The sequence below is a fragment of the Semicossyphus pulcher genome, unplaced genomic scaffold, assembly GCF_022749685.1.
Source record: "Semicossyphus pulcher isolate SPU_LCO1_2020_fin unplaced genomic scaffold, fSemPul1.0.p SCAF_3, whole genome shotgun sequence".
Lineage (NCBI taxonomy): Eukaryota > Metazoa > Chordata > Actinopteri > Labriformes > Labridae > Semicossyphus > Semicossyphus pulcher.
In genome coordinates, this window is record NW_027211704.1 from 27,584,231 (window position 1) to 27,606,125 (window position 21,895).

The 21,895-nt window shown below is 38.4% G+C and overlaps 1 protein-coding gene across 1 annotated transcript in view; it reads right to left on the reverse strand.

Moving 5' to 3' along the window:
* The window catches only part of cntn3b (contactin 3b), a 45,030-nt gene extending 23,382 nt beyond the window's left edge, over positions 1-21,648 (reverse strand). Inside the window, exons 1-5 of the mRNA XM_069677767.1 lie at positions 21,594-21,648; positions 19,672-19,798; positions 8,273-8,448; positions 4,310-4,408; positions 522-725 (exon numbers count right to left, since the gene is read on the reverse strand). Coding sequence (XP_069533868.1) covers positions 522-725; positions 4,310-4,408; positions 8,273-8,448; positions 19,672-19,798; positions 21,594-21,648 — 661 coding nt within the window. The remainder of the gene's footprint in view (positions 1-521; positions 726-4,309; positions 4,409-8,272; positions 8,449-19,671; positions 19,799-21,593) is intronic.
* Between the last annotated feature and the right edge of the window lie 247 nt (positions 21,649-21,895).

Below are 21,895 nucleotides of genomic sequence, written 5' to 3' on the forward strand. Positions count from 1 at the left end.
TCATTTTATTTACTCTTTCTGCTTCTTCCTTCTTCGTCCCCTTGGTCTTGGCTGTGTGGGTTCTCCTGCTGCCTATTGGGTATTGGGTTTTGTGCTTTGCTTGTTTTGTGAATTGCTGGTTTTGTGTGAGTTGCTGGTTTTGTGCTTTGCTTGTTTTATGATCTGCTTGTTCTCTGCTTTACTTTGTTTGCTTGGCTGTCAAAGCACTTTGTAAACTCTTGTTTTTAAGGGTGCTATATAAATAAAGTTATTGTTATTATTATTTAGGCCATGACTATTTTCTGACTGACTGATTTTAACCTATGCTGAAATAATATACAATTATTATTAAGCTTTTTAAAGATGCAACTGACAAGGATTATTTTCAATAACAGTCTAATATTTAACTAAATGAAGAGTGATGAATGAAGTTACGGCAGTATACAGCATTAATTGCTGTTGAATTTATACAAAAAAATAACTTCTGACAAAAAATGTCTGGACAGAAGGATAAAGTAGTGGAGTAAAAGTTGAGTATTTACCATCACTTCTGAGAACCAGTGGTGTAGGAGAGCTGTGGACCTTCTCCCTTGTGACAGTGTTGTTAACAACACAAGTATAGTTGCCAACATCTGAGGGCTCCACTTTTGCGATGTATAAACTCCCGGTCTCTTGAGAGATGAATCTACGACTGTCTTGTTGGACGAAATATGGGTACACGTTGAAGATCCAGGCAAATGTCAACTCTGGAATAGACAGGGTAACAATTCATCTTAAAGCAGCAATGTTCCACTGTCATACCTAGTTCTGAGCATGAATGATTTCAGACATACAGTATTAGGAATACCAACCTCTATGGCTGGGACAGCTGAACCCAAAAAAACATTACCCACAGTGCCCTAAAAATGTTAGCATATCACCTCATCCTTCCCTTATCTCTGTTTCCTTTGTGAGAGATACCAGTGCAAATGTAAAAGCTATCAGTGCAGAAGAAATGAGACCTAAGGAAAGGGAGCGAAACAAAATGGATTACAGTGCATCAGTGGCCCTCCCTTGACACATGGCCTCCATTCCCTAGGTCCCTTGATGACATATTTGGATCTTGAGAGGCATGAACGAATGGACGACTGGATTAGTGGGTGGATGGATTGATGTATGGTTGTAAGAATATGTTGTGATATCCCATCACAAGCAGTAACTCTACCATAAAAAGGGGAGGCATGCCATTGTGAATTACTGCGTCATTTTGAGAAGCGCTCACTGCACAGATTTGAAAGAGCGAGGCGATGTTCTGTGCAATCAAACATTTCAGAGGTGAGGGGCTTTGAGAAAAAAGGCGTATCCAATGACCCTCATGCCTACCCACCCACAAGCCTCCTTGCTTTGGATGGTACTGAGTATCTAAGCCGAGTGCAGTGATGTAGATACAAAGCTCCTTCTTATTAGGCAAGCATGAGCATGAAAGCCAGAGCCTAACCTGCTTTTGAACTATGTGAGGGGTGGTTAGTCAAGGCTTTTATGCAACAGAAGTAATGACTTTTGATGTAGCCCTTAAGATTAACTAATTCCTATGATTGAGCATAAAAGTCACAAAATAGAGTTTGCTTTTGATTTGTTCAGCCCTGACAAAAAGATTACTTAGATTGAGCCACTGGTGGTTTGAGTTCCATGCCTTTTAAATAAGGCAGGGTTTATTCCCAAATTGCTGACGACTGGCTAAAATCTCTGATATGCCCACCAGTCAAGAGTAAACATACCTCAAAACACCCTGCGTAAAAATTGCATTTCCTTCAATCCCGACACCGGAGCAAATAGTTTACCACAGTTCTCAGATTGAATGTGCCCCGAATGACAAAACTTTACTTACTCACTTTATTACTTTATTTACTTTACTAACTTGTCTGCACACCTACCATGAATCTACTCAACACTTAACAGTACATTTACTCCATAAATGTACTCTTGAAAGCGTGAAAAAGGGCTGCACAATTTTGGAAAAAACTAACATTGCAATGACTTTTTGTTCTTTGATATTTATTGCAATAAAAAAAGGAAAATTTACCAGATAAATGCATTGATAAATGTATTTATTTATTATCAGTCTTTGGTCCACCACTGGAGCGAATAGTCTCTGTTAGTCATGTAGCCTAACTGCCGTGCAAAAACACAACTTTATAACATGAGCAAAGAAATTATACAACTTTTGTTGAGAAATGGCTCCCGATTGACGGATAGTTTTGCATAGTAACCACTTCAGAGTGTAACTTCTGTTAGCGACTGATAGTTAGCCGTGCAGTTAGTGGTACTTTTAGATGACTCAATGTCGGGCTTGGAGCACTTATGTTGGGTTGACTGGATTCACATCGTTTCTGTATTTGCAGTGTGTTTGATGTAAATGTATTTGTTTCAACCTTTTGCCACATATTTTTTTTCATTTGCAGCGCGTTTCCATTGTTGCATTTGTTTTGGACTTTTGCATGTGTTTTTAAATTGTCATTGTTTCTGAATTTGCAGCCTTTTTCTCCTCATGGCAACTGTTCGGGCCCTTGTCGGCCACCGTAGAAACCGAAGAAAGATTCTTTTTATTGAGACATTGGTGAATTGAGTTCCATGCTTTTGGAATACAGCAGGGTTCCCACGTCGCTAGCGAGAGAACACTACCTTAAAGTCCAAAGCACACCGTTTCAAACTTACAAGTCATTCAATCCCGACACCAGAGCAAAAGGTCGACCACGGTTTTCGGATTACTTACCGACTCCTGTCTGCACAATAGCCATGCATCTACTCATCAAATCAACAGTACATTTACTCCAGAATCCTTCCACACATCCCCAGATTATGTCTCCTATGCTCTAAGTTAACCTTTCGCCTTATGATTTCAAGATCACCACTTCCTGCACTTTCTGCCTGTTCTTCCTGCTTTGCTTCGCTTGCCTGCCTTACAATACCCAGGACTGTTTCCAGCCAGCCGCGTCCTTGCCATCCTGAGTCCTCCCTGTTCATATTTTCTCTGCCATCTGCCATCGCCTGCTATCATCATTCCCCCCTGAACTTTGCAATAAATCTTCTTTCAGCAATTCTCTGTCATCTGAGTCTGAACTTGGGTCTGTCCTCACGGACTGTAACAATCTGAGTGATGTGATAATGAATGTGGTTGTGGAGAAAAAAGCTTCTGCAGAGTTCAAAGTCAATGAAGTGTAATGAAAACCAGAAGGGATGCCTTATATTTGTGGGATGAAGTTCAGTGGAGTTCAAGGTTATGTATCAAATCAATGCTTTAAAATTGAAGAGTGAAAAAGAAGAAAAAAGGGGGAAGAAAAGAGAGAAAGATGGTACGAGGCTAAAAAAGGGCAAGTATAGAAGAAAGGCATAGCAAGCTCTCACTGCTTTACTTTCATTCACTTCTGAAAATGTGAGAACACACAATAGCGCTACAGTTACAGCAGCCAACTGTGTATAAGCCTATGTCAGAGGAAAGCTGTCAAACTGTATTTCACACACAGTACTCTGACCCATTATCCCATAGACCAGCTGCACAATGCAATGTGCTGCAAACTGTTCTCTTGTGAGCAAAATTAGTTGTTCCAATGTGCAAGCTACTGTATCAAGAGTGGGACAAGCTCAGCAGCCATAGTCTGTGTCCACAGATTTCTGCAAATACTCCGAGAGGTTCATCGCAACAATTTCTGTATTTATCTCCCATCTATGGCCTGTCACATAAGGAGCCTTTTTTATTGCTTCTGAGATGAACAATTAGAGAACCAATTTAAAATGTGTGGAAGTGCTTCAATATAAAGCTACAGCCAGCAGGCAGCCAAAGGTAAAAAAAATCTGCATATAACCACTTACAAAGTGATAATACGGAGGTAACTAATAGGTTACAACAAAAATGTTGTAGTTTCACATGGTTAACACAGGTTATAAGGAAGTTATTATTAAGGATCAGTCCCAGTAAAACTGCTACTTGGTGGTTTTTTAATATAATCTACATGAGATTGTTATCAATCACATTATATAACTCACAAGAAAGCCAACAAGTGTGTTTTACAAAATATCCAAAGAATATGATATAATTATTTAATTAATAATATTCTTTATAATATGCTTTCATTGTAAAAATAGTCAGTATATTGAAAGAGACAACCGTAGGAGGGTGATTATATAGAGCATGCGTACATAGAATTTGTATTAAAACAGTTAAAGTAAGGGGTGAGGGAGTAATGCTTAATCAAAGGTTGCAATGTGAAGCAGATGGAAGTAATTTCTTTGAACAATTTTCATATAAGAGCGACAGGCATAAAAGGAACAAACTCAGACAAAGCAAACCTACCTCCAGAATGTGCCGGTGGTCCACATAACAGAACCACACCTTGGCCCTCACGGACATTTACAGCGCTTCTCACAGTTTGAGTTTTGAAGTTGTCAAGATCTAATAAATAAAATGAGAGTGAAATTAGAAATAAGATAGCAACTTAAAAAACTGAAAAACATATAAAAACAATGAAACTGAATATAAGTCAGCAAAAATGTGCTTTAATGTGTTTCCAAGGGTTTCTTTGAAAAGACGAGTTATGGAAACATATACTTTCATTGGGCATCAAGGATTGCCACGGTACAACTCCTGACAGCATGTGATGCTTTCAAAGGCAACTGGGGTGCTAATGAAATAGATGGACCTGACTTGGTGACGTTCAACCTGTTAAACAGGCTGAACAAACATGGCAAATGACAGTTTGCTGTGCCAGTAGCATTAAGTAACATCATTATTAAATGTGGTGTAATCTTGCACTTAAAAACATTAACTTCCCCATCAATACTCTCAGTACAATATGTCTCTCACAAATGAATGAGCAGTAGCTGGCAGACAAAACCTAAACCTGAGATGATAAACCACCCCTGGCTTCAAGACTGATGGAGGGAAGCTGCCGCAGCCTGCTCTGTACTATCTGGCTAACAGCCTAGAGTAAGCCTTCGAAACACCAACAAAAGAAAGTCAGTGTGACCGATAAGGGAAATTAGAAGGAGGAAGATTATGGAGAGAAATGGGAAAGAGTGTTGGTAAGATTAATGAGTGGCTCTCTGTTGACCGCAGTGGAATCAAACAGAGCCAAGTCACGGCAGGACACAGAGGAGGCCACAGGAGGAGATGGCTGACTTGAAATACAGAGAGAGGCGATGTCCTTGTGATCTCACCAGGCTGTCTTAGTAAATTCAGAGCCCGTCTCCTAAATACATTTATGATTCAGAGGCGAGGTGCTGGAGGGAGATTAATATAACCAGTATGATCAGAAAAGCACAGCATAATGGCTGTTGATAATTATAACAGGAATGTTTTTTGAAAGAGCAGGTGGTAAATCGGAGAGCTTCTGATAATTACTTAGTGCATATGGAATGAATCTTCACCATGATATTGCACAATGGCACAGAAGAGGTAAGAGAGAAAGGCACAGTGCTCCAGGGGAAACACTTCCCTCTTCACTGGCCTCTGAGTAGAAGAATAATGGGCTCCACTGGAGTGAACTGACCACACACTGTATCTCTGTGAGCTAGAGGCCAAACTCACTGTAGCTGCAGTGATTCCTTTGTAAGCAGAAACAGCCTATGCCATATAAGAATGGCTGGCCTAGAGATTTCAGAGAGCAACCATTACAGTTCGAAGATGATTGGATTGCGCAATGACACCGCAGTGTAACAGCCCTTGTTATATCTTGTGTTCAGTTTCACTCTTAAGCAAAGCTTCTTTTACCTGCTCTGGAGGCCAATATATGGGCAAAAGCATCTGTCAGTAGAAACTGAATTTGAATTATTTATATTTGAATTTGAATTGCTCAACTTGAATAGTTGAATTAAAAAATTGAATTTGAATCACATGATTTGAAATTGTGTTTATCAGTGAATTTATCAGTTTGAAACTGATCCAATAAACCTGAAACTGAATGTAATAATCAGAAATTGAATTCAGATTATCGGAAAATTCAAATTCCACATTCAATTCTTACAATTCAAATTCAGTTCTTAAAATTCAATTAATTTTGCTGAGACACATCCGGTTGATGAGGAAGAGCAATCGAGTGCAGCTTCACAGCACTCCTCTTTAGCCAATCTGCACCCCTGTCTTTGACCATTTCCTTCACGACATGGAGCTTCTGGTAGCTACCAGAGCTAATGATAGTTAGTCATATAGTTATATCATTAGTAATAGTTATATTATTACTTTTGGTGGCGACTGAGACCTGCCAATGGAACAACTGGTGGCTACCGAGATCTGCCAGAGCTTCCGCGGACTATTATTTGTTAATGATAGTTCATTTATGAGCTGTGGATCCTGCATCACCCCCCCCCGCCAGTGGATTACCAACTTCCTGACTGACAGGTGGCAGCATCAACCGGATGTTTGTCTCAGCAAACTGAAATGGAATTTCATGAACTGAATTTGAATTGCAAAAACTGATTGTGGAATTTGAATTTTCAAATAATCTGAATTCTATTTTAGATTATTAAATTCAGTTTCAAGTTTTTTGAAATTCAGTTTCAAACTGATAAAGTCAATTTCACTGTGTGATTATGTGATTCACATTCAAATTTTTACTTTACTACTAAGTTGAGCAATTCAAAAATATATATAAATAATTCCAATTCAGTTTCTACAGATATATTTCTGCCCATACCAGTACATCGGCCTGAATGCGTGTTTGATATTTAAAAAAAAAAATCTGTATTCCCTGTAGCGTTTGCAATTGTTTCTATCACTTATAATAACACTGCACCCAGTAGGTCCTTGCTGAGAATTGGGAATAGTAGGGAACAGTTAGTAGGTCAGACAGGCTTTAAACAAACACAAAAGAGATTTACTGTAAAGCAGTGTCATTTTACTTTTGACCACTTGAGGGGTCAGAACAAGCTTTAAACAAACACTGTCATACTGTATTATCTCCTTCAAAGTCTTGATATTTTGTTTTATCTGGACAAGACAGGCAGGGCACTGCAAATTAGTTTTTCTGCTAATATCCCCCCAAGGCCCACCAGGATATAGAGCAGAAAAAAAAATGTTGTTTTAAAGTTTATAATTGTTTTATATTTGTTCTCTTTTTGAATGTTTTATATTCAAAAACATTCCCATAACCTAGAACAGCTATCTTTTGTGTGTGTCTTTATCCTAATGTGATGTCTGAGGGGGAGGGAACTAAGGGAACGGGCCAGGAGAGAAACTATAAGGTGCAAGGACAGTAGGCCGATGTCAGATCGAAAATTTAAAAATCAAAACAATGCTGTTATAACCAATGAAAAAAGGGCTGTTTTGTATGAAATAAGAATTTCTTTTAAAGGCAGGGTGAAAAAGATGAACTCATTGTTTATTAACGTTGATATTTTTATATTTTATTCTACAAATTAATTTGGTTATTTTTACTGCAAATGTGACTTGTGGGAGGACATGTTAGCTTATATTAGTTGAAGTTGGATTTTCAAGGCAAGCAGGCAGCAAAGAACGCATGACACTTCTATCTTAGGGCAGTGGCCTCATTACACGAAAACAAAAAAACCTCTATCAGCCATGCTGATATCCTAAACCTTCCTCACTGTGCATTAGGCAAGACAATAAATGTCAGCAGCTCTGCTCCTTACCCGGTCCCCACAAGTGAGATTCATTACTGGGCAATGGGGATAATTGCAGTCCATCTCCTGAGAGGAAGTGAAAGGTTCTCTATCCTTGGGACATGATCAATAGTCAGCAGTCTTGATCAAGAAAGAAAAGGTGCCGCTACAATTCCTGTCTAGAAGGTAGAACCCCACTCAACAGCATCACTTTCCAACCCGCCTTTTGTCTTTATAGCAGAAGGCTGGCAGAGAAGCAGACAGACTGTCTCGTTTGCTCACATTCTGCTGTTTATATTATAAAAAAGTGGCTAGGGATTACAAAGGTGCAAACACTTTGGTCTCCCTTAAAGTCTGGATCACAGGGGCTAACATATCACTTGGCAACATATGTGTCAATTTGGACTAAGCATGGATGCTGTCAGAGCCTGAACCACTAATGAGAATCAATTGAGTTCAGAGACAGGCAGAAGCTGACTTAACTAGTGGTTGCATCTGACATTTCTTTGGATAACCATTTCCCCTCTCGAAAATGTATATGACAAATCAGGATTTTAAATGAAAATAAAAAAGAAGGCCTGGTCCCGTTTACAAAACCCACAAGTCACATTGTTATTCAGCAGATAGAAAGAGGTGCCAGAATGTCTTAACTGTGTCAGAGTATCACCCGAAATGTTTATACAATTGAAGCCTTACTTACATGCAAATTGCAGACTGGCTCTATGGCTGATGATGGACCCCCAAGTATTGAAGGCAGTGCAATGGTAAACCCCACTGTCTTGGTCCTTGTCCAGGTTGCTAATGATCAGGCTGCCCCCAGACATGTGACGCCGGTAGTCATTCCCCAGATCAATGAGTGTTCCGTTTAGTGACCATCTGGAAAAACGCAAACACAATCAGTCGTTGATCCCCTTGGAGATGCGCACTTGTGTGTTTATCACAGAAATCAATATGATTGGTCTGCCCACATCATGCTGAGAAGATAAAAGGTGAGTAATAAGAGTAGGGTTCTGTATTATTAACAATGAAAGCTACATTTCCCTTACAGCAAACACAGAAGAAAGAAACCATTTCTTGCCATTGGGGACAGTTATAGCTCCAGTTTTCAACAGTTTGACTTTATTTTAGTACATTTGTTTGGCTAAGCTTTAGAATATTGTCTAAATTTAGAGCAAATCTCTAAAAAAGTCAATTTCATTTCATCTCAGCTTTATTTCTCCCAGGAGCTCCAAGGAGGTTTTTTCTGGTACAGGTTTTATGTATAGCAGAATACCTGGAAAAAAACCCACAGATTTCGTTGACATTTGGTAGAAATCAAAGTCATGTGCTATGCAAATGTGTTTTTATGTTAGTAAGAACAGACAACATATTTCACAGCACAGTGAAGTAGAACATTTTTGCTGGTTTTAGACACATTCGATGCATGGCAAGTCTGTGTGCCTGAGAAATTGCCACTTTGGTCCAGACTGAAATATCTCAACAACTATTGAATGTAATCTAAGGAGGACGAATCCTTTTGACTCTGGTGATCCCTTGAAATGGCACTGTCAGAGCCACCCTGAGTTTGACATTTGTGGTTTACAGTGAAATTTGGTGCAGTTATTCACCTTACCCAGAGAATAAATCCTAGTGATTTAAATCTGGCTTTTTATCTCGTACAAACAGCTGGTCAAAGTGGTACTATTTTAGTCAATTCTAAACATACACATAATGGATAAGCATGACATTTTAATATTCAGTCATGGTTCCTTTAATATCACCACAGTCCTTTGACTAAAGGACTGTGGCTGACTAGAAGTATGACAGTAACAGTACGCACAGTACTATACTATCTTACAATATGTAGTGCAGTAAAAAAGTGCAATATTTCACCGTAAAAAAAGTAACAAAAAACAACATATAACATACGTTGCATGTATTAAAAGAGCATACATAAAAAAAACTGCGTCAGAGTTAGTTGGTGTTAGGTTTAGGCTTGGTCAGTGTCTCCAAGGGCTCTGTATTGATATAACAAAACACTGACTTCAAATACGAAATTAACCAATGTTTAACTGAGGAGTAGCCACAGTGTACCTTGTATGTGTAACAAGCAGAGTGTAAGTGTATCCTGAACCCACCTACGAGCTTCCTACCATCTGAATAATCCGCCCTTTAAGTTGCAGGAAAAAATAGCACCACTGACTTAAGGACAAGGTTTTTGTTGGTCAAGGGCGCAATCGCTTTCTGCTGCCTCAAGAAAATGTCAAGAATGCCCCTCATTTTTAAACTAACATGCCTGTGGGAGCACAGATAGGCGCAAGTAAATTTTCTACTTACACAAATTGGACACTGATTAAATGTGAACCTGCGTTAGTTAGAAACTAGCAATGACAGTTGCCCTCTACTTTACGCTGCTTTTTGCCGGGTGCAGGAAGAGCAGTTCAAATTTATTGAAGAAATATTGCACTTATTTGAAGAAAAAATGAAGTAATGAGGAAAAAGTTCCCATGCTCGTCTATCTCTATACACATTTCGACACTGATTAAAAATACCTCAACATTTTGTGTTATTGAAATAACATGCAAAGCACAGTAAAGCCTTGGCAGAGAAATGCACTCTCTGAGTGCTTTCTAATTACTCCATGTTTGTTCTTCTGTGTTACTGACTTATTGCTTTCTGACACCTTTATATTGCATTGTCTACGGACCATTTCCCTCAAGGAAAGGTCACAAGATACTCAGTTTTGCAAGTTGAGTTCAGAAAGTAACAGCTATTAATCATGGCCATCAACAGACCCAAAGTACAGAATAATGTTCTAGCTGAATGAAGAAAACATGTCATGTATAATTCACTAGATTCTACTGTAGGTCTGACAGTGACCTGTTTGAAGGAGAAGCACGCTCAAGTGTTATCTTTATGGAGAGAACGGGACTTAATCTCAGATCATTAATGTAAATTAGAAAATTACCTTTCCTCATAGAATTTGAGAAACAAAGAACAATTGAAAAGCCATGTATAAGTCTGTTTTTTCATTTTACCTTTTGTCAAATGATGATGAAATGACAACTCCAATGACAAGGATGGGGAAAAATCAATATCATCCTTTACTTCCCAGGGAAACTAACAGCTAGGCAGTTAGATGATGCTTCATGAAGTCTTAAAGCCAGCCTCTCCCCGGTCTCCTGCACAGCAGACGACCAAAGACACAGTCTTTCATCTTGTAATTTGCATTATTCATCTCACAGTCTTTGCCAGTCACTTAATCTGAATGATTTTGTCACTGTTAGCACAATATTGTTCCTTTTAAATGCCCTATACTTGCCATTATAAAGCTTGTTTCTAAAAGTATAAACATTCTATAAATACATACGCAACATAAGATGAATATTTTGAATAAAATACAAGCTAAATTATTACATTTGAACTCATAATATAAGTTGAATTCTACTGTCTTTTACTCCTCTGTATTTGTCAAGGGGATTATTGTATGTGCCAGAAGGGAGGAGGTCAAATAAAAAAAGCAGGTAAGCTAGTTAGACTTGCAGCCACCCAGCATGACTAAACTTAATGGTAGAGGAAGGTGGACAACCTGGAGTGCATGTGTGAAAGGGGCTTAAGTATAAATACAGTATTTCCCAGAGCAGGCAGCTGTCCAGGTGTTAAGATGTCTACACCATGGACACAATCAGTATCATTGAGAGGTAGACTAAAGAAGAATGTGAATCTATATACTTGACGTGAAATGTGAAAAAACATTATCACAACCAACTTTTTTATAAATCTTGCTGGGTTTTTAATACCAAAGGCACAAAAGGGGAAACACTACTGAAGAATGCACCATGTGAAAACAGAGTGCCTCTTTCCTGCTGTTTGAATTGAAATACTTTGCTACCAGAAATTACAGCACTGACCTTTATTTAATTTGAGAAAAAAGGACTAATGTTATCATTGCCTTAAAATTCTTAAAAAACACTAGTAATCATAAATAGCAAGCAGTTAAAAAGTATGAACAATTTGTAAGATATTCCTTGTGGGAGAGTGGTTCTGATTAATCTTGTTAGCTGACTATTCATTGTAAACCCCTTTGTGGGGATCACTTGAGTCGAATATATCAGGTACAATAAATCTCTGTAGACATTTAAACAACACAACACAATCCCCAAAATTCAATCTAGAGGACTGTATAATGAAAGTGATAGATTAAGTAAGTAACTTTGGTTTTGAAAGGTACATTCAAAATAAAATTATTATCAAATACCAGCAACAAGTCATTATCTTCTTAGGACACTGACATGTTTAAAAACCATGAACTGCATGATAAACCGTTTTTTGTGAGATTTCTCTAATTTTGCTAATGATTTTTCTTTAGAAATACTGTATTTTCATCCCTTTTGAAATCATTTTAAATGACATCTTCTAGAGGGAAAATCTCTCTTTGGTCAATGCTAACAACAAATGTCCATACAACTCATGTTGCTTTGTTTTATGTGCCAAAAAGATTTGGAAACAACCACAATACAATGTTTTACTAATTTGGATTAGGGAAATTCAACCCTAAGAGCCACATATTACAATAATCCATAAACATTCTATGCTTACTGCTAGCTTACTGCTAATAAGTACAATTCATCATAGAAATATTTGTTCTCATTTCAAAAACAAGTTACCTTTCTCCTCCATACTTCCTTGTATGCATCAGAAAAAAGAGGTAAAGCAGGCAGTGCACAGGACTGAATGTTTGCCTAAAGCCCAAACTGAATCATAGTGAATCTACCAGATCAGGCAGAGAGCAGCTTACAGTAAGTCCAACAGAGTCCAGGCGAGCCTATTCCTATTTGCTGTACTGTGCAGCAGGCGTGGGCTGATCTGAGCATGCTCGGAATGAACTCCCCATGACCTTGAAGTTCACATCAATTTTGCATGAGGTCTACTCATCAAATAGACTGGGGATTGTAGTGCAGCACTGGCTCACCTGGCTTTCCTCGAGGCCAGACATCCACAGAGACGGCGGTGACCATACTGACAACAGTGTTTGCGCGCACACGCACACACGCATGCACGCACACACACACACACACATACACACACAGCTTAGAGCTGATAATGGAAATATAACTGCTGACCAGGGTACAATTTTGTTCAGCAGGTTATTGCTGCTGCCTTTTAATAAATTGATGCTCATTTGGCCTTCAAGCCAAGTGAACCCCAGTAAATATTCCTAAAACCACCCTGTGTCAGTGTGAGTGTTTTTTGCTGCATGTATTTGTGTGCGGGCAAGTATTAGTTTACACACACGCACGCACACGCACACACACACACACACAGACATTTACAGTCAATATACAAATCAATCAATCAATTGAACAATTTCAACACTTTCCAGATTCAGCCCTACATATGCCTCATATATAGCTCTATGCTGTGACTGAATCCATAACAAAAAATATAAAAAGCTTATAACCCTCACAGTTCTACTTATGTCCATCCTAGATCGACTTGTAAACATAGGGAAAGTCCTACATCTGCCGAACAAAACATGATCGTAGACACCAGCAGGAGTGCTTTTTTATTCCCCCTTTCCAATCACTGCTGTGCCCTTGATCCTGTCTCACAGCAGATTCATAGTAAACACAATGACAAGTGTATTTATAAAGAACAGCTCTGAGCCCTGGAGTGTGCTGTGTCACTACACTGGACTATTTGTCAACTGATGAACTGTCAAGGCTCTCGTTCATATATTCACTGTGTCGCCGAGTGGGCGAGGTTGAGCGCAGCATCACAGTGTGGGAAACAAAATCAGACAGGATGAAGCTTGAACACAAGAGACAACCTGACAGTCTCATTTCATCATACCTGCTGGCTGTACTCAAGTCTTTCATAGCCAGTTTTTTTTCAACTTCAGAAAGGCTTTTCAATAACTTATCTATCTCCACATTACTGTTAAATAACACCACACTGTACTTTTCAGTTTCTTAAATGAGATATTATTTGGGTTTTTGTCACAGTTTGTGGTTCCCTGCATCTTTCAAAATGTCAACACAATCTGGTCTGCTGGGTCTTTTTGCGTGATGGATTTGCCCATGTGTGCCCTCTAAGCATCAGAGCAGTGATTAGTATTGTTCTTTGATGGACAGCTCAATTTGTAATTATGTTGTTTAACTGCCAATTAATCCCATTAAAAGACCCAACCAACAATTACTTCTACCAATGACCAAGCATATTTTGTCAAACCATAGCCACATATAGATGAAATGCTCTGTGCTAAAGCTACAATATTCAAAAACTATTGAAAAAAAAAACCACGAGTAAATGAGTCACACAGTTTCTCTGGGTTCCTTGATTACATTGAACATGAGAAGTTTATTTTTATTATGACTCAATTCCATGAAACCAATGAAACATATATACTTCAAATACTTCTAAACCATTACTAAATATTGTATAACTCCAGCCTAATCTCCCTTTTGCTAATGATATACTGTTGTAGCGTGACATCAGGGTAGGACTGATCCAGGCCTGACCTGGTCAATTGACCCCAGCAGGAAGAGAGCTAGACCGCTGGTCCAGATCAAAGTGGATACTAATGAGAGGGGGGTTTACAACCCTCTCCCCCATTTGTTTCAACATTCCACAGAGACAGGACACTATTTTGGGACACACTTCAATGAACTGAGGTGATTGTGGCTTTGTTTTATATATTTGCATGTAAAATAATATGTGTATGATTATTAACCAAATGCTTCATTAAAGGACTGTGACACAGCAATAGGGAACTTTTACCCCAAACTCCTGAAAAGACATGCAGGAGTGTGTGAAGGTGTGCCCAGCACTTCCCCCTCTCCCTCACACTGAGAGCAGAAGGGAGGGGTCAAACAGAGCTAACCTAGGACAGAGAAAATGTTGATTTATCACTGTGGCTCTTTTATTTGTTTTAATAGTTTGTAAACACACACAAACACTCACACATATATATATATATATATATATGCACACACATATCCACACATATACATTCACATCTATATATGTGTTCACCATGATATGTTTATTGCTGAAGTCTTGCAGCACTGAAGACCTCGTGAGTAGACATAGGTCCAAGTAAACTTCAAGCTGTTCTAGCCCTCTGTTCCAAGAACTGAAGACAACAGCTCTCCTTTTGCTCCAGGGATTACCCGGGTCTAAACCCAGGGCACCTGAAGCTACCGGCCATGCCGGTCAGACAGCCTCCACACGCCTCACCTACAGCGCGGTTGACCCTCTCCTTCATCAGAGTAGGTCTAACTTTGCTTTATTGTATATTGAGTTGATGTAGTAGTATTATGGGTATTAGGGGTTAGAGTAGAACTTTAGCAAAGATACCTCCCAATATCTAAGCTGCTGCACCGTGCTCCCTTAACAGGTTTCATTTTCAGCCCTTCTTTCCATCATATTCATTCTTGTATTAATCGTTTTCATGCTCATCACCGTATTCATTTATCTCATGTATATTTAGTAGTTTACTTCATAAATTCTTCATTTATAAAGAACTGATTACGTGTTTTGTATGTGTGAAGTACTAAGCCTCTGTTTCCAATAGTCAAAATAGAGTGCAGGCATTCTATGACTAATTAATTATTGTATCATTAATCGACCGATTTACGCTACACTGTATACCTCATACAATTAGAATTACAGTACTCTACAGTGAATGCAATAATGCGAGTAGATGCAAATTCACGCCAGGCAGCGCGAATGATGCGAATGATCGCAAAGCGAATTTGGGTGAGTTGAAAAAATTAAACTTCCTCTGCAAATTAGTGTCATGTGGTGTAGCGCTAGCCTATCAACATTCAGATTCTCCTGACGCCGTTGGTAACCTGGAGATAAGCCCTGTTCCTCTCCTCCATTCCGGAAGTGAAGGGCGGATATTCGCGTGTTATTTAAATGCAGATTTTGATCTGGCGGTCAAACTTGCGTGAGTTACACGGGGCGAATATTTGCTGCTATTGATATACTGTATATTTTATAAAGAAAAACTTTACAGTTTAATTAATGGTAATTTAATTAGCGTGATATTCTCTGGAATTAACTGAGATCAAATTTGACATTTATTTTTCATACAGGTCTTATGAGTGACGCTCAGCTTTTCTTCTTTAAATGGAAAGAAAGACATTCTGTTATGGATCCTGACCCAACTGCCGTCGTCTCCGGACCCGGACCAATTTACAGTTTTGACAAGCGCATCTATTTTAACCTGCGCAGCTTTTTTGTCTTGCGGTAGTGATTTGGGGTTCCAAGAAACTCGCAGACCAATGCATTCGTTGTAAATAATCACACGTGACTGTGGCGATTATTAAACGTGGACATTGTCTGACACTGTCACTGTCTAACCTGAGAGTTACACAGAGCTACATCAGGCTTCATCATCATGACTAGTTTTCCACTTATTTCTGCAATTCTGTTCTTATAAGTACCGGGATGTGCCCTCTCTCTCTCTCCCCCTCGCTCTCGCTCTCTCCAGCAGTCCATCAGTGTACAGTGCATTTAAATATTATTTATTTCATAGTCTTTGCCTGTTTTAAAATTCACCATGACTCACCATGAGACAAAGTTTAATGCAACTGCATTTTGGCAAAACATGAAATAAAATTTGGCAAACATAAAATACAATATGAAGTAAATCCCCCTATTATGGTCAAATCTTGTTAATTCTGTCAGGAGGCAGAGAGATAGCAGCTTAAGTGAAGAGGTAAAGCTGTCTCTCTCTTTCATTTGATTTCTGCATGGACAACATTATACAACCAGTAGTACCAGACATTATATTATTTGTTTTCATTTACAAATAATGACTCTTCCATCACCAACTGGGGCATAAAATAAACCAAAAATACAGGAAATAAAGGTTTTGACACTCAAAATTTCCTGGGGGAGACCCCCAACATACAAAAACACACTATATTTCCTTACCAATATTGAAGTATTCATTATTATTATTGTTAAATTATGAGAGCTCTGTGTAAAAGTTATAAGCGTTGTTGTAAAAACTATTTAGCCTAGTTGTATTTTCTTTATTTGATTTTACAGATGTTGAAAATGTATAAATGTATGGTACTGAATCATAACGCAGGTCCGACATTATGATGTTCTGGACCTTTGCTTGATAAACATTGAATAACATTCATTGGGATATTCAAGTTTAATTGAGTACCCCTGTCTTATGGTATCAAACAAAACTAAATTTACTTACTTAAACTGCCCCTATGAGCTAGTAAGTTGTCAACATGTTTGTGATACAAAACTATTCCAAACTGTACTGTACTGTATTGGTTGTACTACGTAATGTGCTCATTCCATTTGTGCAAGAAATTGATCATATTATGTATGTAATGAAATGAATATTCATAACTACACTTATCGACACCAACTTAAATCTATCGCAGTGGCATATGCAAGAAATCTTAAACATTAAGAGAGCATACGCAATGCCAGTTGCCAATTAAGGGTTAACATCAACTTTACTGACAAATTCAATATTATGTGACCCAGTCTTTTAAATGGATATTAAACCAAATGAATGATTTTTTTCTAACAGCTGAAGTAACTGAGGAAATTAAGAGTGGAGCTCTGGGTGTAATACCCTCTCGTTTGGCATATCTAATTATACAAATACTGTTCATTTGCAGGGTTTATGCCAGGCATAGTTTGCAGACTCTAGTGAAAGTCATAGCATGACCGCTTCTTAAAGGCAGCTCAGGACATTTTGAGGTTTTAATAACAGCAATAGTGAAATAAATTGCCAAGAATTTATGCTTTCTCTTTTATTGCCAGGACAAAAAGTCCTCTCCTTGCCCGAAGGGAAACAAGTCAAGGCCAATCAGTGTCAGAAAAACTGATGCAACACAAATGAAGCAAAATGGAGTCTTTCCTCAAAGTAAAATTAAGGGTAGAAATGTAGTGTCTTTAAAAGCATTACCAGAAATGTCAATCCATAGCACAGTGTTTGCTTACTCAATTCTTTCCTTTTAACCTGGTTTTATATTTTTATAATCATAATTGATAGCACTGATTCCAAACAGATAAATTACTGACCTATGAACAACACTAGAAACTGCATGATTGAGTGTTTTACCAATCTTAATCACCGTATTCATTTGTTTTGGACAGGAGGAGACCTCTGTGGATAATTTGGCTCCAGTTAAAAACCTTGTAAACCCTTAACACATAAGGGTTATTTTGAGACACGCTACAGAGCACTACTCCTGCAGTGCTCTGTGTACAAAGGAAGCAGCTTTAAAAAAAAGAGCAGAAACTGGATTCACAAGTCAACTCTGATTATTCATATCTTCAGCTTTTAGTGTGTTCTTGTATCAATAATGTTTTAAAATACAAAAACAAATATTACAGTTTCCATGAAAAAAACATTAACTCTTCTACATCACATTATTTGATTTTTTTTCAACCAAAGAACTGATGAAAGAAGTTTCCTGAATTTTTGAGATTTGCTTTTATTATTCATTTATTTGATTTATTTACACTAAAAACATGCAACACATGCTAACATGCTAAAAATGAAACATCTGACAAACTATTGTTTTGAAAAGTTGATGAGGTTTATTTGTTAGCAAACCATTGCTTATTCCACATCCAGTAGACACAGAGCAACATAAGCAGACATGCTGACATGTTGACTAACTAATGCTTCAAAAGTCATTTTCATTTTAATTGATAAAGTCTAATAGAACACATCACACATTTTGCTTAAAGAGGGTTTTAAACCTGAACGGCACGGAACACCCTTAATCCTGGACCCAACATTTGGGTTTAAAAACCTAAGAAGAGCAAAGGAGGATGGATCCCTTTCTCAGGTCAGAAGTGGGATTGCTATGTAAACTCGCAAATTGCAAGTTTGGTTTGTCTGTTATTTGGTGCTGGGAGTGTAGCCATAAGTCTGTTTATCCAACTTTTGTGCTAAGAACAGCTGCCATCGGATGCCACTGGACCCAGGGTTGATGGATCAAAGCCATGGGCCTTTAATGCTGCCAGATATATATAAAAAAAGGAAGGGAAAGGGGCACGTAAACACTAAATGAATAAACATTAATCTAAAGACAACTGCAGAGTTGTTCATAAATGTCAGTGGGTGTCAAACCCCTTACATTACACCTACTTATCATTACACCTAGTGTTTATTTGAAATATTTATTTCAAATGCATTTAATATGTGCATAACATGATTTGCTTAAAGTGCTAATCAGTGCATAACTGCTCTTGTAGTATTACTTGCCTACTTATCTGTAAAAAACCATCACAGAATTGGAATAAGAAAAGCGCCTTGACGACACCAGGTAACAACATAATGCTTTAAGTTGCGGGTGAAATAATGCATGTGATGGTTTCGTCTTCATCCTGAGATGGCTTGGGTTGCAAACAAGTACAATCATCCCCCCCTTCCCTCTGCTGTGCCTGGCCCATGTTTTTAGTGCAGACGCATTATAGGAAATGTAAGCAGTTAACGGAATGTCACTCACAAGGTTATTGCCTCTCTCCTGCTTGCTCCGCATCTACATGCTGCTGACCAAGCTCCGAAACACAATCTACCACAAAAAACACCGCAAGCTGCCATTTTCAGGCAGTCTCCCTGCACCGCCAGGAAATAGCCAGGGAGATATCAAAGGATCTGAGGTGCAAATGAGTCGCTGGAATCTCCTTTTCTTTCCTAATAATTTCTAAAGCCTTGCACCATAATATTATTTATCAGCTTTAGCCTTACTGTGGATTGAATCTTATCATTATTGAAGTTAACCTTGTACATATGTGAGGTTTGGGCATATTCATCAAAGACTGATTCTAACTCTTCATCATAGCTCAGGCTGAAATTACACAAGCCTTGTTCAATTAGACATGGATGTTAAACTAGGCACTTGTCTTTTAGTTGGAATTTATTTCCAGAAAATTTTTTACTTTAACCTTATCAACAGCAATCAATTCTACTGGTGCCTTCTTTGATTTCAGTGAAAGCAGCAATAAAGATTCACACAAGCAATTTAGCAGCAATTGATTTCAACCCTGTGATGTTGATGTGGAGCAAAAAACATTTGAGCCAAGGCCTGTGGGAAACAAAACTTTGATGTGGTTATTTACCTGTACTGTGGAGGAGGACTCCCTTCTGCCTCGCACGTGATTGTAGCCTGTTGGTCTGGGGAGTTGATTGGTAAAATGAGGTCACTTGGCTCGGTCCTCCATCTTGGCCCTTGAAATATGACATCCTCTGTACAGGCTGGGCAAAGGGGAAAACGTTTTAAGTAGTCCAAACATCATCTGCTTCTGTGTCTTTTACATAAAGAAAAAATGCTGGAAGATTACAGCAGAAGGTCAGACGCTTGAGGGTTATCAATTCAGGAACTAATCAACAATGAGGGAAACAATGTTGCCTTATCCAAAGAAAATCACGAAGATGTGTGGTGTAAATTCTTGCTTATCTTGAATTAAGAAAAATAAATCCCAGCCCTTGTAAGGCATTAACTTCTTCTGCCTGTTTTTCATTGTATTGTTGCTCCAAGATACTAGTAAGCTGCTTCAAAACTCCCATACAAGTGACATAAAAATATAATGCTTTAAATGCAGTTTAAAGATTTACCGGGTTTACTACGAGAGCTCACATAAACTGGTTTTTACAACTAAAAGGTACTTAATGTTATATACCTGCCAAGAAAAAAATCTTAATGATAGATTATAATCACTTAGGATTTAAGTCGGCAATGGTTGGCTACTGATGTAAATAAAAGGTTTTCACATATTTCCTTTGAAACAAATGATTTCCCATAGGTGACAGGGTTGATGAATAAAGCAGAGGGATCTATTTTTAGAACATCTATGTCATACTACGCATGCACCGGTTAATTGAGGCCATAAGGATGTACTCATCTGCCAGCAGCTTTAAAGGAGAGGATGTGGAACACAATCTGGTATTAAATGAAAGCGGAGCCAACAGACGGCCAGAGTAGGCCTAATTAATATCCTGCAGCTAACAGATTTCAGCATGTGGCTACCAGCTCCACACTTGGGTTTAACCATTGATAATATGTAAGGTAAAAACATGTATTTCTTTGTGTCACAGATTAAGAAATGAGATGTAGCAAGGAATTGCAACAACTGTTGGCAGTTATTTAGAAATAGGGAAGAGATGAAAGTCTCAAAATTGATTCATTCACTACAGTTTGGATTAACAGCACCTGTAAAACCACACAAACAGACAAGGTGTCTTCTGTAAAGTGAAATACAACAGAGCCAGACATGTCATTTCACACCACAAGTGTTTTCGGCCTGAGTGATTTTTGAGGGTTTACAAGTATATGATCACAACAGTAAATTAGAAATTGCTCCTATAGCAACCAAGGCCCTGTTTAAACACTTGTCTGCAAGGAAGGTGAGACTGCTTGGCTCTCACTCCCATGAGTACTGGCTGTGAAATACCCATGAGCCAATTTGAATAACATTCATTGGGATATACAAAGTCATTTGAACAAGGGTTGACATTCTGGTAGTGTCTCTGCTTCTCCAGCTAAAATCCCAGGAGACCACACAAGGGCAGATTGAGGCACTGTGGCAAGTAGATTGTGCTAAAATGCGGGCCTGGATTAATTGCATGGATCCTGATAATGATCGAGACAGGCCATAAACAGGAATAGGATCGGACTCCCTGAGAGTGTACTGTAAATGCCCAGCTGGACTCCGCTCGAGGGGGCTGTGAATGACAACATTCTGGAACACTGTATATATAATGGCTGCAATTTAATCACTGTGGCCTTTTTCGTCAAGAAGGGTTTTCTGAGGATATTTTCAACTGTTCTGATTCTTTCACTTCCTCACTAACAGATGACACCGTATTTTTTAAACAATGCTTAATGCTACGAATGACCTCAAACCTGATTATAACTTTTACCATTTAACATTTATCACAGAGAAGAGCAGAAGTAACATTCCTCTGTAATGAATATGCATTTGAAAATACAGCTCTTGAAGTGTAGTGAGACTCGAATATATGTGTTAAAAAAAAAACTTACCTGCAAGGCATCCAGTGATTGATAGCAGAACAATTTGTTTCCATGGTAACATCATCTTTAGTTCACAAGGGCGACTCTCATCCAATTGCTTGTGAATGGAACGCTCTTCCTTGAATGAAGGAATTTAAATCTGAAAGTAAAGTATACAATATCACATAGTCATCAAAACAAGACAAGCATTCACTAGCAACACATATGATCATAGCACTGCTAAGTTACAATATTGTTTCTTATTATTTATTCGTAATAAATGTAAGTGAAATGAACTGAGATGCAGTGCATAGAAAAGAGCAGCTGACAAA